The following is a 17,179-nucleotide window of genomic DNA, read 5'->3' as shown; positions in this document are numbered from 1 at the left end:
ATATATCTCCCTTGCGAATTAATGAATAGTGTCGCCTAGCCCTGTGTCGTACAATTGACGTATACATTACACTTTTAAACATACTCAATAGTGGGCTCGATAAAAACCTGGCTTGATAAGCCTGCTCACTAAATGATCAATAGAAAATAACGAGCTCCATCCCTACTGATACTAGAGGTCCAGTAGCTTTTTAATTAAATGTGTTAGAAAAAATACAAAAGTTAGAAAAATGCATCATCAATTATTATTGTTGTTATTGACATAATAATATATGATAATAATGTTAATTAGAGCGCAACTCTGCAGGATGGATATAAGTCTGTCTGTGGCCTCCAAGTACTATGATAATGGGTACGGACTGCACTAAGCACTGCGACAATCTCAACGGGCAGTGCCATAGTTTAATTTTAAGTTTTTTATCAAGGGGGCTCAGATCAGGATGAAACCTTAATTAGTATGATTACTATTGATATTATCTTAACTGTTATCATTATCACCATTATAATTACCATTGCCAAAATGACTTCTCATTCTATCTGACCTGTCTTTGAGGTGCTTGGCCTTGACCTGGGTCATCTGACCACTGGAGAAGTCAAAGACCTCCTCGCTGAGCAGTTTGAGGATGATCATGTTGTTCTGACAGAGGCTCTCGCTGGTCCGACTGGCCCCCACGATGTCACTGATGAACGTGGGCCAGTGCTTTGGCCACTCCTGCTTCAGGATCTTCAGAGGTGGTGGGCGAAAGGAAGGAAAACACTTGTGTCATAGGGTTCAAGTACAGTCATGCCTTGAGAGGCACTCAAACCCATCAAGACTAACCTGCGCACCGTGGGTGACCGGGCCTTCTGCTCGGTCGCTCGCTCTCCCCGCCCACCTGAGAGCACCACAGAACTGTTGAACGCTCTCCCCACCCACCTGAGAGCACCACAGAACTGTTGAACGCTCTCCCCGCCCACCTGAGAGCACCACAGAACTGTGGAACGCTCTCCCCGCCCACCTGAGAGCACCACAGAACTGTGGAACGCTCTCCCCACCCACCTGAGAGCACCACAGAACTGTTGAACGCTCTCCCCACCCACCTGAGAGCACCACAGAACTGTGGAACGCTCTCCCCGCCCACCTGAGAGCACTACAGAACTGTGGAACGCTCTCCCCGCCCACCTGAGAGCACCACAGAACTGTGGAACGCTCTCCCCGCCCACCTGAGAGCACCACAGAACTGTTGAACGCTCTCCCCGCCCACCTGAGAGCACCACAGAACTGTGGAACGCTCTCCCCGCCCACCTGAGAGCACCACAGAACTGTGGAACGCTCTCCCCACCCACCTGAGAGCACCACAGAACTGTTGAACGCTCTCCCCACCCACCTGAGAGCACCACAGAACTGTGGAACGCTCTCCCCGCCCACCTGAGAGCACCACAGAACTGTGGAACGCTCTCCCCGCCCACCTGAGAGCACCACAGAACTGTGGAACGCTCTCCCCGCCCACCTGAGAGCACCACAGAACTGTGGAACGCTCTCCCCACCCACCTGAGAGCACCACAGAACTGTGGAACGCTCTCCCCACCCACCTGAGAGCACTTTCAAGGTTGACACTTTCAAGAGAGGACTAAAGACTTTCCTTTTTAACAAAGCATTTTTATAGCCTTGCCCTTATGTTTTAAATGTGTTCCATGTTTTTAATGGTGTGATGTTTCTTCTGTTTTTATTCATTTGCTGTAGCACTTTCAGATTCTTACGAATGTAAAGTGCGTTATAAATAAAATCCATTATTATTATTATTATTATGCCTGAGTAGTACTTAGTGTGATGTGTGCTTTCATGCCTATGGTTATGTAGACTTCACTAGACCACTGGTTCCCAAACACTGGGTCGGGACCCATTTGTGGGTTGCATACACATTTTTATGGGTCCCTTTATTTCTGGTTTGCTACATTTTGTTTTTAATTATTGGTATCAAAACTGACTTGACTGACTACAATGTACAGTAGGAGATGCTTACTGGGCTTTTTATGCCTTTATTGATAGAGATAGTAGACTGACTACTATGTTTTTCAGATACATTATCAACATGCGAATATCCGGTCGGTGAAACACTCATTTAAAATGGACCACACAGTCACAACGCATTGATCCCTAGCCTGGCTTCAGCCCCTGAATCGCTAGCCACGCCCATTAAAAAATATGTTCTGAAACGAAATTGTCAGGCTAGAATAGATGAAGGCCAAAACAATGTGAGCTCAGCTGACATAAGCAGTGTCTCATCTTCTGGCAACTGGCATTATACCAATAGTCAGTGAACCACTCACCCTTTTTAAACCTCTCACTTATAAACACACACACACACACACACACACACACACCCACACACACACACACACACACACACACACACACACACACACACACACACACACACACACACACACACACACACACAGTAGGGATGCACATGAATATTGAGCACTCGGTGCTCAACTTCAGATTAATTCCAATAATGTTAACAAACAGCATTACATCATATTTGGAACACAAGCCTTGTAAGGCATACAAGTTAGTCTTACCTGGACGAGGATCATGTTCAGCTTCCCAATGTACACCTTTTCTTTCTAAAGTAAGTTAAAGGAGAAACAGCCAACTTAGAAATAAATCGTGCAACACAAAATGTCTCACGATTTCCCTATTATCTGTACCCTGACAAAGTTTTACAACAAATATCTTTAGACATTTTTGCACATTTTTGTCAAAACTAGGGCGGTGCCTGTGGGGCAAGGCCTACTTGGAAGGATGCAAGTTGGAAATGCATGCCCCAGTTATTATGTCTGCATCCCTTTTATGCCCATATATGGAGTTCTTTATCATCATCATCATCACCTTTATTTATACTCGGAAATACAATAAGGGCAAGCCCTCATTTTCAATGTAGCCGACTCAAGCCGAGGTTACAATTCACAAATACAGTCAAAAACAATACATCATTATAAACATTATACATCAGTATAAATTACAAAGGAACTTAAATGCAGAACAACCAGTAAAATAAATCAATTGAAGCAGGAGCAATCACGGTGAAAAATGTCATGCCATGTGGAGTCTATGCTTTTTGGGCCCTCTGGAGCGGTGCTCGTTGGGCACTGGCCTACTTGGAACGATGCAAGTTGGAAATGCATACCCTACACATGTCTGTGTCTCTTTTATGCCCATATATGGAGTTCTTTGTCAGGCATGCCCAAATATGGAGTCTATGCAGATGTCAGAATGATGTCAGAACAGGCCAGCTCCGGGCCAGCTCCATATAGGGACCCTGGGCAGGGGCCCTGTCCAGAGCCCGGGCAGAGGCCTGGACAAGGCCTGAAGTCGGTTGAGCGAACGGTTCCCGATATGACACCATTAACACTCCCGGAATTCTGCTGGAAATTATAGAGTAAAAACTTTTTCTACTGGCCTAAAATGTTGATATACTCCACATCATCCCATCATCTAATTTTAGAAAGGCAGTTAATTATTAAGCAAACAGACAGACTCACCTCCACATTTGATGCATCTGATGATGTCTTGATAATGAGACCGACAACGTACTTTTTAATTCCTACAAACAGAAAAAATGAAAGGCAACATAAGAATTATTTGTATGCCTGTGAGAAGATAATAAATAACACAACCTGACATGGTGAGCTGCCTGGGGCAGGTTACTCAGTGATCCAAAACCAATTAAACTGGCTCCAAACTAGCTGAATCTGCCTACCCGGTCCCAGGTTGCACCACCTCGCACTAAGTTCAAACGTAGCCTAGTAATTGCGTAAATGGCCTTTACGTCAAGACTTATGCATTATTAAAATTTAAGCTGTTGCACCACACAAATTAGTTATAATGTATCTCTAAGTAACAACTAAATATTTACGCAAGCCATGTGGCAGCACTAAGTCCTAGGAGCAGTCTAACTTTGTTATCATGGTTGACCGGGTTGATTTCATCGACAATTTACTTTTATTTATTTAGAGCGGGCCTCCTTGCTTTGGGTTATTGGACAACGCACCAGAGTGGTGTACACATCTTTCATGCCCCCCTTATATTTACATCTGTATATGTTCCAAATTAACTGTTAACACATAATGCAGAAGGCAGCAAAATGTTGTGTTATTGAAAACAAGCACTTCCAAATTCTGACACTTGAATGGGCTGTCAAGGCCAGAAAGTAGTTTTTTGACACTCAGTGGGTGTTCCCGCATAACTTCCAGGTACAATATGTTACGCGCATAAAATATCAACATCTGTTAAATGCGTGTACATTGACAATACATAAATACATACATTGACAAGATAACGTTTACTTCCTAGTGTAGAAACCGCTCGTTTTCATTGGATCCGGGAGCTATGACGTCATTTTATATGACTACACATTATTTTAGTCTAGGCACTATGTTACGTTATGCCTTAAACAGTCGTGGTGCAACACACTTTAGTAAGCCACTAGTAGTTACTAAGCCTCTAGTAAGGACTTTACTCCACAACTTAAGACAGAACTTACGTTCTAGTGGTGCAACCACCTGGCCTTTAAAGCTGCCACAGAATCTCAGCTGACCCATTGAAGGATTAAAAAAAAACTATTCATTGGATGTCAAATGAAATGGTAAATTGTTTTCAAACCGAAAAGTCAAGCAGATGAGTGTTTGAAGAACACCTTTAAAACAACAGGTTCAACTAAGTTCTCGTTCTAGTCCTGTACATTCACTCTGACACTCTGTGAAATATCTGATGTGCTTGGGTGTAGTGGGCGGAGCCGGAAGCAAGGCTCTCTCTGAGTACATAAGGGGGGTAAAAAACATACTTGCCAGTCGCCCTGCCCTGGGTTTGCCACTTGAACAAAAGTCAGGCATCTACGGTCAGAAGTGAGTAAGTCTTAGATCAATAACAAATACTGTGAGGCTATTTTTTTGTTGAAATGTGTCTTTCTTTTGAAAACTGCAATGTAAACCCTAAACAGAAATGTAAACCTTAAACAGCAGGTGGCAACAAAGGACAAACTCTTTAATTGGAAAAATGTAAGAGTTTTTATATGACTGGTTAGCAGCAGTAAGAATAACTCGGACAGTGACCAATTATCATTCACCTTACATCACACGGCATACACAGTAGAACCGAGTACTGCTATGCACTGAGCATGGTCTTCAACTACACCACAAATCTATCCAAAAGCTGGATTCTCTTTTAGTCTACTCTGGAAAAACATGTAGGTAAATTACTGTTTGTTATCATGGAAGTATTTCACGACAACAATTTTCTACATTTGCTTTGACCTGACAAAGCAAGCTCTGTAAACCAAGAGAAAACAAAACAACTTAAAAGAACAGAGTTCTATTGTATAGTATTATTTTCATTTGTGAATGTTTTGTTTTTGTTTCTGTGCGAAGTGTACTATTATTTTTTTTCTTTTTATTTCCTTTGAATGGGGGGGTGGGAAGGGTTTGTGTGTATATGTGTATGTGACGTGAATGTTTGTAAAGTATGTCTTGTCTTTAAACCTGAAAATGTATAAATAAAATTGTAAAAAAAGAACAGAGTTCCTCTCCACAGACGCAGTGCAACAGAGAGCTTTGAAATCACACAGTGTTGACATGTTTTTGTCGTTTCCTCTCCCCTTAGAAAAAACTGCCACAGTGCAGAATCCAGCCATTCTGTAGCAGTCAGTGGGAGCCAGTCGGGCAGAAAACAAACCGGCGTGCTTAGTGAGGGAATACTGCTCAACTTGGCAACCGCACGTCATGACAGTTTTTTAAGGACAGAGTTGCATCACTGCCACAACGTAAACCACAAAGGCATCTTGTACTACATATGAATACGTGGACAGACCGTGAAGGGGACAAACGAAGAAATAGTGATCCTACCTTCACATTGATTCCGCGGCAGAATCTTCCATCTTGTTTTAATAACGGTTTCCAGAATCTGAAGAGCATAGTACTGTAATGTACAAGGAGAGAGGAGCATTAGGGTCAGGCACCACCAAGACAATAGAATACTGAATGATAAGCATTGTGTATTTCCATCATACAAACCAAAAACTAAACTAAAGAAAATCACTTTGTTCTGATAAAAGTGTTTGAGATAACTTTGTCATTTTTATATGTAATTCAAACGGACTGAGTCGATATTTCATGCAAAATTTGTACTAGGCAAAACAATGGCTTTTTGTCCCTTTGCACATCTCTCTAGTCTCTACAAGTGATATTAAGCTGAAAAATACTGCAGAAGTCCTGCTGTTTCTTTCAGCATCACACCAGAATGGAAATGACAGCAGAGAAATAAACAAACCAGCTAACCTGCTTACAGTATAGATGTTCCCTTTAGCAGGCTTGGCAGAAACATCTGACTAAATTTTCATAATACTCAAATACACATTATGATCCAGCGAATTCCGCCACAACAACAAAAGTCAGAGCTAAAATGATGTTAGGAGCTACTGCCCCTTCCCCTGGTGTGTCTCTCAAAGAACAGCAAGACCAACCACAGGTTTTTTTTAAGTCCTTGGGTTAATTCCTGGGAGCTCTACAAACAAGCATGAAAAACCAAAAGAACTTTTGTTTTTTAAGTTAGTGATCTTATTGATCTATTGTTATTGTCGAATGACTTGTGTTTCAGCTGTAGGGATCATCGGTTCAAAAGAACGATGGTTTAAAAAAATATATAATGAGGTGCATTAGAGGGTGTTATTAAAGCTAGGGGATGGGGAGGGGAGGATCAATAATGTTGCAGACGATGAATGGTAGGAGGATTCAAGGCGGAATGAAGGCACACTGACTGCACACCAACAACAGGTGTCACTCATTGCCTTAGCAAACCATTTCAGAACTTATTTTTCGCCTTTTGACACACACACCGTGCGCAAAAACATAAACAAAAAAATAATAAATAAAAAGAAAAGGAAAGAAGAGACAAGCAATTGACAGGGCAATTGCCAAAAAGGCCTAGCAACTAACTTGTTCTTGCTGCCAAAAGCATAACCTTAAACAGGTCTTAGGGGAAGCCTTGAGAGGATCAGAGAGAAGAGGTACAGGGTGGCAGATACACTACAAAAAGAAGGGGAGTGGAGGGTTAGGTAGGCGGAGCCATGATCCCTACAGGTGAAATTGGAGTCGAAAATAGACAGTCTCTCTCTACAATGGAGCCCACTGACTGCAGCCTGCGCCCTCCCTCTTGTCCAATGGAATAAGATGCAATAGAAACGGATGAACAGAATTCAGTCAAAGGGAATTTAAAAAAGGGGTAGACCTTGTGGAGGCCTGCCGTCAAAGCCTAGCTGTGTCAAGATGCACAGGGTGACACATCTCTTTTCTTCCTATTACAAGCCATAAACATAATGGAACATCGTGATTAATATCAAATAAAGTCAGCAGCTTGAATTCATCACATGAATTAAATTTACATATTTAGCAACTTATCGATTAAATAAAAAGGCCAAATGTTCTGGAAAGTGCTTTTAAAGTATGCACTTAAAATGGAGAAAAGAAAAGTGAATGCATAATTCAAGAGGTGTTTACCTTTTAGGTTTCCTCTCTTTTCCTCTAAAGCCCTCATTTTTGACCAAGAAATGAATTTGAAACTATAACAGATACTGTTGATAGATCAACTCAGACATTAGTAATGAATGTCAGTGTTAAGAGCAATCTTACAGGAAAGCAAAAGAAAAAAGAAGAGGCAAATGTTACCATCACTCTGAGGAAGATTTAGATGCATTACACTTTCATTATTTGTGATGAAGTACATAGCAACACTTTCCATGATGGCACATTATATTAGGCTACTGGATGAGACTCCACTTAACTGCCCTGGCCTGAGTGGCTTTGCCATTCTAATGTCATCTTCTTTTTGTTTTGTTAATAGAGTGGTGAACCCCCCTTCCTGACTACTGTTGAACACACGATCACTGGGCTTTCAGTATGCAAGCAGTCTGTTTCATCAGCTGTATAAACGGCAAGAACGGCACAGTGAATATTTTAACTGCGGACAGAGGAAAGGACGCTCAACTGAGGACATCAGGGATAACACATGAAAGAAAGAAGAGAACTGAAGCCTTGATCATTGCTACAGGCCTGTCTTTAAATATCCAAATTGAAATTTATTCAACTTCAAAAAGTTCAAATTCAGGTTCCACTTAAAAAGGTGCTGGGCGGTGTATTATGGTGTTTTTCTGTATTCCTTATGCGTATGAATGATGGGCAGAAATGGCATAAAGAATTCCCACCCAGACTCAAACAGGGCAGAATAATTAAGACGTCTGTCTGAGTTTATTGTAGTCAGCACCACCAGGAGTTAATAGGCAAAGTCCACTGTCACTCCGACAGATTCAGATCCATTCAGGCATCAGCATTTGTGAAAAAGGGAGAGTACAGTCATGTTTATTTTAATGGGCGCAATGAGCAATAAACTAACACCACCAGGATTAGGGGTTTAAGTTCCAGTCAGTTTACACGCACACTCTTGCACATGGCACCTTCGATCAAAGAAACCACTGCATTTACTGCATGACACCTCATCTGCACAGGCAAGGAGCGAGCATTCCGACGGCGATATCACGAAAAAACTGTCTGTCCTGATATTGAGCGTTGCCAATTAAATAACAAATAAATAGTAGCGTGTAGATCTCAACCAGATCTCAACCAAAAGTGTTTGGGGCCGCGGAACCTTGCTCAAATAGAGACTCTGCAAGCGAATATAGGAGGGGTGGACGACGTCACTGCACGCTCGTGGTACGTCAGGAGAGTCTCATTGAAAAACATGTATTCTGGAATGAGATTTAATTGTTCGCTCGCATCGCTGGCAGTGGTGTGAAGCAGGTTTCACAAGAAAATGCCATATCATAGTGTGAAGAATTGTGTCTACATAGTAATACAAGAGTATGCAGCACTTCCTCAAAGCACAGATTGTCATATGGGAATGGAGCTGGCTTACTTTGGTGTTCATGTTCTGGGAGAACTCCAGTATGGTGTCCACTCTCGTCCAGGCATCTGGGTGCTCTTTCAAGTGTGTCAGCACCTCTTGTGCCATTCTTTGCTGTAAAGCAGGGCGATATATTGTCAGATTTAAGGCACAGAACAAAGTACAGGACAGTTCATAAAACAATACAATTTTAGAAATTAAAAGGTATATTCAGTGATTTCACTTAATTCAAATATCACTTTTGTTGTGATAATCCTCCTTACTATAGAGTGTGCTGACTATAAGGAGTTCCTCCCTGTCCCCAGTTAACCCCTGGGGTAAAAAAAAAAGGTAGGTTTCGTTTTTGGCTTAGGCTAGGTGGCCCAGGCCCAGCCTTCATCCAATCAGGATAGAGAGGGGCCTTCCTCCAATCATGATCGAACGGCGGCAGGACTTGGGGTGCGTGCTGTTGGCCTGTTGCGTGTCCCCCCACTGTAGTGCGTGCATGTGCACATCAATTTACAATTTAGGCATTTAGCAGACGCTCTTAATCCAGAGCGAATTACATTAAGCAATAACAAAAAGCATGGCATACATATAAAAACATAACAGTGGAGTATCTATGTAAACTATACATACTATACTATATTATATATTATACATGTGTACTATAAAATGCTATGAATACATAAAATGCAATTCTAGTGCTGTCTACGTAACAAGCTATAAGTCAGTTTAAAATACTATCCAAGTCTACATAAAGTGCTATCTAAGGGGCTAGGCTAGGGCAAGTGCTACGGGCCATGGTGGAGTCTGAAGAGGTGGGTTTTCAGACTACGGCGGAAGATTGGGAGTGAGGCTGCAGTTCTGACTGTGATGGGAAGTGCATTCCATAGTTTTGGAGCCAGAAGGGAGAAGAGTTTTGGACGTGTGGAGCGTTGTCCCAGCGTTTTTAGTGAAGGTACCTCCAGCTTCCCTGCGTTGGCTGATCTGAGTGCGCGAGAGGGTTTGTAGGGTACGATCATACTTGTGAGATATGGGGGAGCCATGCCTTTGGTTGCTTTGAATGCCAGCATCAGAGTCTTGTATTCTGTGCGGGCAGCGATCTTGTTACCTGGGCAGACCGGGGGGTTTTCCAAATCACCCAAATCACCCGAATGCTCCTTTAACAGTAATTCTTTGTGTTGCCGGTTTTACTGTCAAACATCCAAATAGAAGACATTTAAAAAAAAAAAAAAAAGCTGCTCAGTCAATGTGTCACTGCTGCCAGACAACATTTGCTGCTTAAAATGTGATAAAAAAAAAGCTGAACTATTGCACATCTTTACATTGAGTGGTTGAATCCTGTGTGCAGGGTTTTTTTTTTTCTTTGCCAATGTCCTAAGATTCCACTCTTATTATAACATTTATAACTTCGATCACAAAATTATGACCTCAATTATCAATCGTGCTCTACCTACCTGTGGTCCCACCCCATGATACACACAGTTCACCACATTATCCAGCAGGTTGATATCCAGTTTCTGGTTGAAGTCCAGCAGCTGTTGCGCTGCATGGTCTGCTAACATTGTCATAATTGCTGGCATAGAGCTCTGCAAGGACAGGGGGAGGGACGGGGGTTATGATAGCAGGAAACATTCAACAGGCAAAGTCATGTGAACTGCGTGTTTAGGCCGGTGCACAATTCCAAACAGCTGACTACCTTAGTTCAAACCTTGCACTCTGTGCCCCCCCCACCGACCCTCCTGTTATTCTAATTAGTTATGGCTGTGTTGTCACAAACCCAACAGTGTTCAAAATAAGCCAAAACAAATGCAAGAGAGCTGTGGTTGAGACTGTTTGATCAATCATGTGATGTTGGGACTTGGAACTGCTGTTGCAATGACAAAAAATATAATACTCAATGTAGTATTACTAGGCTACTACTACCCCACCACCACCACCACAACAGTTATATATATTATGTACACACAGTGCCAATTACATTGTCCCTTTAATTAAACAAACCAAACACCACCACAAGTAGTACCGATATGATACACGTAGTAATGATACGTGGTATCGTTAATTAAGGTGGTTTCACCCCCCCCCCCCCCCCCCCCCCACACACACACACACACACACACACACACACACACACACACACACACACACACACACACACACACACACACACACACACACACACACACACACACGACCAATGTCGTTTAACGTGAACGCAACCACGTGCCGGGAAGGGCTACGTCACGTCACATTGTTTACATCCGCAAACATCCGTGCACTCCTCTCAAAATGTGACCACAAGTAGGCTGGTGTGGTCACACATTAACTGAATATAAACAAACTAAAACAATGAGCAGACACCATTGTAGTTCATACACATTTCGCAACCTTAAATATTACCTGTTAAGTTAAATATAAACACAGTACAACACTTTAATGCCGACTCGAATCCTGACTACCTAGAGATTAGCAAACAATTCGTGTAATTTCCCCGTCGCAATGCATCTTGTTTTGTTATGTTAATAACGTTCCAATTTCCCAGCAACAACGCCAGTTCAACAGTGGTCCTTCCTCGCTGATCACCTTGGCAACCAGGCAACGCTCCAACCACTCCCACCAAGAAGGCGGAGGAGAACTTTTTTTTTTTTTTTTAACATTGACAATATACGCATCATCTACCAAAACAAAATGCACAGGTGCCATTACAAAAATAAAAAACTTCTCGATCATATTATTGCTCAGAATTAAACTATCCATGGACACGCCGACACGGTACGTGATGCATCACAGTTTAGTTATTTTATATCCCATTGCAACACTTCTCGAGACTGTACGGGAAATCATAAAGTTGAAAGATTATCTGACGCAGAGCACCCAGCAACACCACCAACTTGACATCCGCTATCAACACACACACATGCAGCCAGCCCGTGATTTTGCACAGGGGGACGAAGAGGCACGGATTTGCAACACAGCGTTGGATTTCCATTCATCAGCAGGACCACGTACGCTTTGAAGGTGCAGCGTCGCAGAGTTGTGTATTTAGACAGCGTTACACTCTCTCTCCTGACAAGTGCTTCGCCTAATCCTTTAAAAGTGTAGCCAACGTTACGATGGCGCTGTGTGCTAGCTAGCAGTGTTGTTAACGTTATCGTTAGCCATTCGCTCAAGGCCATTGATTGATGCTGCTGACGCTGCATCAACAATATAATTCTAAGTAGTAAGATGAAACAGTATTTGTTACTTAGCCTACTTTAATCAAACTTAGTTACTTGTGAACCCCGTTAAACCAAAGTCAAAACAATTACAGCATGGTTGATTTGTGTTGCAACCCCAGTTACCTACCTAAAGTCCAAGGCTTTTGCCCCAAGAAGCTACCAGATCTAGTGATAAACTGTATCACTGTAGATTAGAAAATGTCCTAATATCTCTGCAACGGTGACTAGTGCTCCAATTCCAGTATTGAGTGATGACTGGTTGATAAGGACCAGTGATGTGGATTCCAAAACTGTTACCACGGCAAGCTCAGGACTATGTCACTCCGATACATTTTTCGAAATAAAATAAACCTTGATTCACAAAATTAATTCTTTAATGAAGTAATTTTGCAGCGGGCGGAATAGAGAGATGGCTGTGCCTGCGCCTCCTCTCCTCTCTCAAGCAACTAACTCGTAACCGGTTGAAACCGGTTCAGACTGGGAGATTCCATCTCGGTTTAGTTTTCAGCCGATGGCGCCGCGTAAAGTTTGGACTGGAGTCACGCCCACCCTAGGGCGCGATTGGCTCCGCGTTCGCTGTTTACTTCCGCATCGGGGTCCCATTGGATAAATCGGCTGTCAATTAATTTCAATTCGCTCAAGCGCCCACGCGACTACTCCGCCCGTGGAAAAAAAGAGGGCAGACTCCCGTGCAGAGAATGGACTTCGGTGACTCCAGTGAAGTGAACAGATAGAATAGCCCGATACACCGTTGCTTGCTGCTCCTTTAAAGCTCATAATAAATGCAATGGCGCTATCCATGCTAAGATGCTCCATTATTGATGAATGTACATAACACAACAATGTAATTACACTTTAATCCACTTTATTACAGACAGTCAGACACACTCGTGTTTTTGCACATTTTGAATGTATTGCATTTATATTGGTTTATCCAATGTAAAATGTTAACGCGAAATAAGCCACGTTGTTGTGTGTGAAGCCTTTAAAGATACAAACAATAATGCAAACTTAAGCATTTGCTTTTTGCCTGTTGCGCTTGTAAGCTGGTAATTTTCCACCAGCCACGAGTGGGAGTGGTTATGATCATGAACGCACGAGGTTAGAAAAACGACCTGCAAGTAGAATTTGTGTCCATATAATGTTAAATAAAGTATACAGACAGTCGGACATCAGCACATTGCGGCGTGGCAGTTGTCACTTTGGTGTAACATCGCATTATTTTCGGGCGTATTAATTAGAGTAATGTGCCGCTGTCAGTTGAGAGGATGCAAACATGACAGCGTTTTTTTTTACTGCCGTCACGTGACCAAGCGCGCTACTTGATGGAAAAATACTGGATTTGGTGTGTAGTGGAGACAGTAGACAACCCTAGTAAAGTCATTCAGGGGAGATTTTCGAAGGGCGTTTATACTTTACCCAGCAACACACTCACACACACCTCTAATTTTATGTCTTGCACTTTCATTTTCTATTAGAAACAATTGCAGTTGCTCGATCCTTACATGTTTGAAACGGTATTGATTGCATTGTTTCAAAGTCATTTATTGGGCAATTGTTTTTTTGTGTTTGTTTTTAGTGCACTGCATTGCACAACATATGCATTCAGTAGTTTGGAATAGACAGCTAGTTCAGAGATATAGGCTATGTAAAAATGCATTTTGGAATGACAATATTAAAAATTAAGCAAGGCTATATTGTTTTTTTCCCTTGTGTGTGTAAACCCCGGCTTTCTCTATCAAAACAATGGGAATTGTCTCCCCATATAGGCTACAGTCGACCTATTATGTTGTAAATCATATAATAGCCTATAGTAATAATATAATCATAATATTGTATTGATTCATACATGCTTGGTTTAACCTTGGTAACTGCTGCATTCCCTATCTCTGCAGTCTGCTCCAAGAAAATCATTCACAACTCAGACCAAAACAGGTCAGCACACTTTTCAGGAACTTAATAGTCTTTGAATGACCTCTGCTAGGTTCAAGTCAACAGATACAGCTAGTGGAAGAATATAATAAAAGCATTATTCACCATACATTCCACACTAATAGTGCAGTGGTGTTTTTTTTAAATTCTATTTTAAGGCTTTCGTAGGCCACTGTATACTATATACAATACGGAATGTATGCAGTTGAAGTTGCATCTCTTCTCTTGTAATCCATTAACTATTAGGTCATTATGAAGGTGACTTTCTTAGCATTCATAATTAGTGCAACAAGAACCACAGCTGCATGACATTTTGGACATTTTTGTTTGCATGTGAAATTTAATTACAATTATTAAATGCAGACCAACTATTGTAAGTGCAACATGCTGAGAGTAATCTATTTTAGCCAATGTTTAGCCATATTGTTGGACCTGTGAACTCCGTACAACTATTTGTGGACTTGGCCACTATAATGTTGTCATAATAGACCATTAGAAAATGTGATATGTTAGTCAAAGCAATCTAGACATGGCTAAAAAATTGTGAATGTGTCAATCTGAAAATTGTGAATGTGAATCTCACTCTTTCATGAAAAGAGTGAGATGCATCTGTCAAGAAAGCTGAGTTTCTGTCTTGCTTCGGTGCTGGAATTCATTGTTACACATGCATGTGTGAGGTTTGGATGTGAGTAACCTCGCTCAGGATTAGGCTGGCTAAATCTTGTTCTGTCTGGTCGTGGCAGGCCAAGCCATTTACATATATTATCATTACATCACAGTTGGGGGCTGACCCTCATGTGCCAATCAACAAAAAACTTGAAGTACTACTAGCATAAAGAACAGCACCTTTTATTGTCTGCCCACCCAGGTCTTGTCAACATCTATTATCACACTGAACATTAACATTATAGGAAAGCTTAGGCTATTATATCCTAAATGGAAACAAGGCAATGTGTTGTTATTTATAAGAACTCCATAGGGTGGCAAAGGTATTGCACAATATAAACATCATGGCAACAAAATACAGTAGGCCTATGTCAATCATAATTTTGTCAAGTTAACAACACGTCATGGCAGGCAACAAAGAAATGTTTTAACATCAGGTTATATGTTAAATTAGTGACAGTGAGCAGCATATAATATATTTTATAGGCATATCACCTTTTGCAGAAAACAATCACTGTCATGCTGATCAGCTTACTACAACACTTTTTATGTAAACAAATAACAGTGCCATCTTGTGTTGTGTCATTCAGCTGTGCATGAGCTTGCAGAATGTAAAATGCAAACCTGGAGTGCCCTCTACTGGAATGAAGAGAAATTGCTTTTTGGTATCCCATGTTGACTGCACAAACTTATAGTATCACATAAATGCTGTGTTGTTGTAGTAGTAGTAGTAGTAGTAGTAGTAGTAGTAGTAATTCAGCTGGACACGTGTGTCACCTACATCTATAGATGTAGCTTGGATCTGTTGCTTAATCAAAATATGCGACTTCCAAAGGTGGACCTCTAGTCTACATGATCTGTGAGACTGCCAAACTGTGGAAGCTAAGGTTTTATCTGCCGTTCAAAATGTTAGGTGGGAGGACTACAAGATATCTTCAGCAACTACATCCTTTCTGTCAGGCCTCTGATATTCTCCAGCAGCCGCTAAAGGACAGCCTGTCCTGTCATGCCATCCTCTGTATTACACTTCTCCTGCTTTTCAAATCAAAGGCTATTTTTAATTGCCGTTATAAAGGTGGAATAATCACACTCAACAAGACAAGGTTTAGAGTGGAATAGACAGTGGACAGATAAGGGTTGATTTTTACACTAAACAAACAAACAAACAAATACACTAGCCTACTTGAAATGGTGAACCTGGCTTACTGTGTACTTGTGTAGTCCGGAGATGGGCCAGGGACTCTGAAGTAGGCAGGGAGTCCTCTCCTCAGGTGGCTAGACTCTGGGTAGACAATGTTCATGTGGGGCCTTGTGTGAAAGAGAGGACTGCCTCACCGATGAACATGCAATGAACCTTGCATGGTTTCCTCCTATGCCGTCGGTGTGTGAATGTAATGTATAAAGTACTTTAAAGGTGCTATATAAATGCACCATTTGTAGTGCCAACTGTGCCATATTACAGTATTATACTGCACTGTAAATTCTCCAAGCCTCCACTTGGAGCCTGCAGTTCCTTATATGGGCAGTAGTTGGAGCCAACGGGTAGAAAGTAGAGCATATACTTCAACCCTATGTATACAGTATGTACAGTAGCATTAGTCAAAAATTCACAATTTGTGATTTTGGCTAATCCACTGTCTCTATTATAGTGTGCGTGCGTGTGTGTAGGCCTATAGCTATATGCATTATTTCTATTGATCAATCTATTGATCCGCTGTACAGTATGTTGTTTCTTATTCCTATTTACTTATTTTATTTTTTCACCATCATTGGAACATAATATTAGTGAAGAGAGACAGGAAACGGTGAGGCAGACACAGGAAATGAGACTCGAACCTGTGATGTAGCCAGGCTACATTGAGCCTACGTGTCCGGACCGTTAGTCCAGTGGTCCGGGCCTCCTTATCTTCATCTTTATTCTGACCCTTCTAAAATGCTGTTTGTAGATATGCAAGTCTGGATATATCTAAACTTTTTTCAGAGGGATTGGATTATATATACTAGATTTCACATCTCAATCGAGTTTTTGTGTATTTTCTGATATTTTTGAGAGGCGCCAGACCTTCCTATATACAGGTTTAATGTTTGTTTCTAGTGGGGCGGCATCCCAGAACCGGGCCGGCACCGTGGGCACGTTCCTGTGGGCCTGGAAGTTCCGGCGACCCCCACATGGAGTTGCACCACTCAGTTCACACAGGTGTGATTTTCTTTAGACTAATCCACTGTCTCTGATTATTCTGACCCTGCCTAGCTGAATTTAATGGCAAGTCCAAATCAACTCAATAAAAGTCAAACTAACAACAAAATAAACCTAATAATTAATAAATACATACAAAATAAATAAACCTATTTTCATGCTCTGAACATGCTCTGCTCACCTTCAGTGATTGCTTGGATCTTGTTGATTTGCCTGTAGGAATTTGATTGTTGCAGTCATCCAGTCA

General features: G+C 41.6%; 1 protein-coding gene across 8 annotated transcripts in view; it reads right to left on the bottom strand.

The window, feature by feature from the left end:
- The window catches only part of xpo1b (exportin 1 b), a 33,409-nt gene extending 20,793 nt beyond the window's left edge, over positions 1–12,616 (bottom strand). Inside the window, exons 1-7 of one of the 8 annotated variants that reach the window (XM_080781630.1) lie at positions 12,265–12,616; positions 10,374–10,505; positions 8,947–9,048; positions 5,886–5,958; positions 3,528–3,589; positions 2,565–2,609; positions 542–723 (exon numbers count right to left, since the gene is read on the bottom strand). In XM_080781630.1, coding sequence (XP_080637756.1) covers positions 542–723; positions 2,565–2,609; positions 3,528–3,589; positions 5,886–5,958; positions 8,947–9,048; positions 10,374–10,499 — 590 coding nt within the window. In that variant the 5' untranslated portion in view covers positions 10,500–10,505; positions 12,265–12,616. Of the gene's footprint in view, positions 1–541; positions 724–2,564; positions 2,610–3,527; positions 3,590–5,885; positions 5,959–7,266; positions 7,334–7,535; positions 7,663–8,946; positions 10,353–10,373; positions 10,506–12,264 lie in introns of those variants that run through there. The other 7 variants (XM_080781635.1, XM_080781634.1, XM_080781636.1 and 4 more) reach the window with 7 other exon arrangements.
- Positions 12,617–17,179: the final 4,563 nt, after the last annotated feature.

The sequence above is a fragment of the Protomyctophum bolini genome (genome assembly GCF_963924005.1).
Source record: "Protomyctophum bolini genome assembly, chromosome: 14".
Taxonomy (NCBI): Eukaryota; Metazoa; Chordata; class Actinopteri; order Myctophiformes; family Myctophidae; genus Protomyctophum; species Protomyctophum bolini.
The sequence above is the reverse complement of the archived record's forward strand: the minus strand, read 5'-3'. Positions and strand labels throughout refer to the sequence as shown.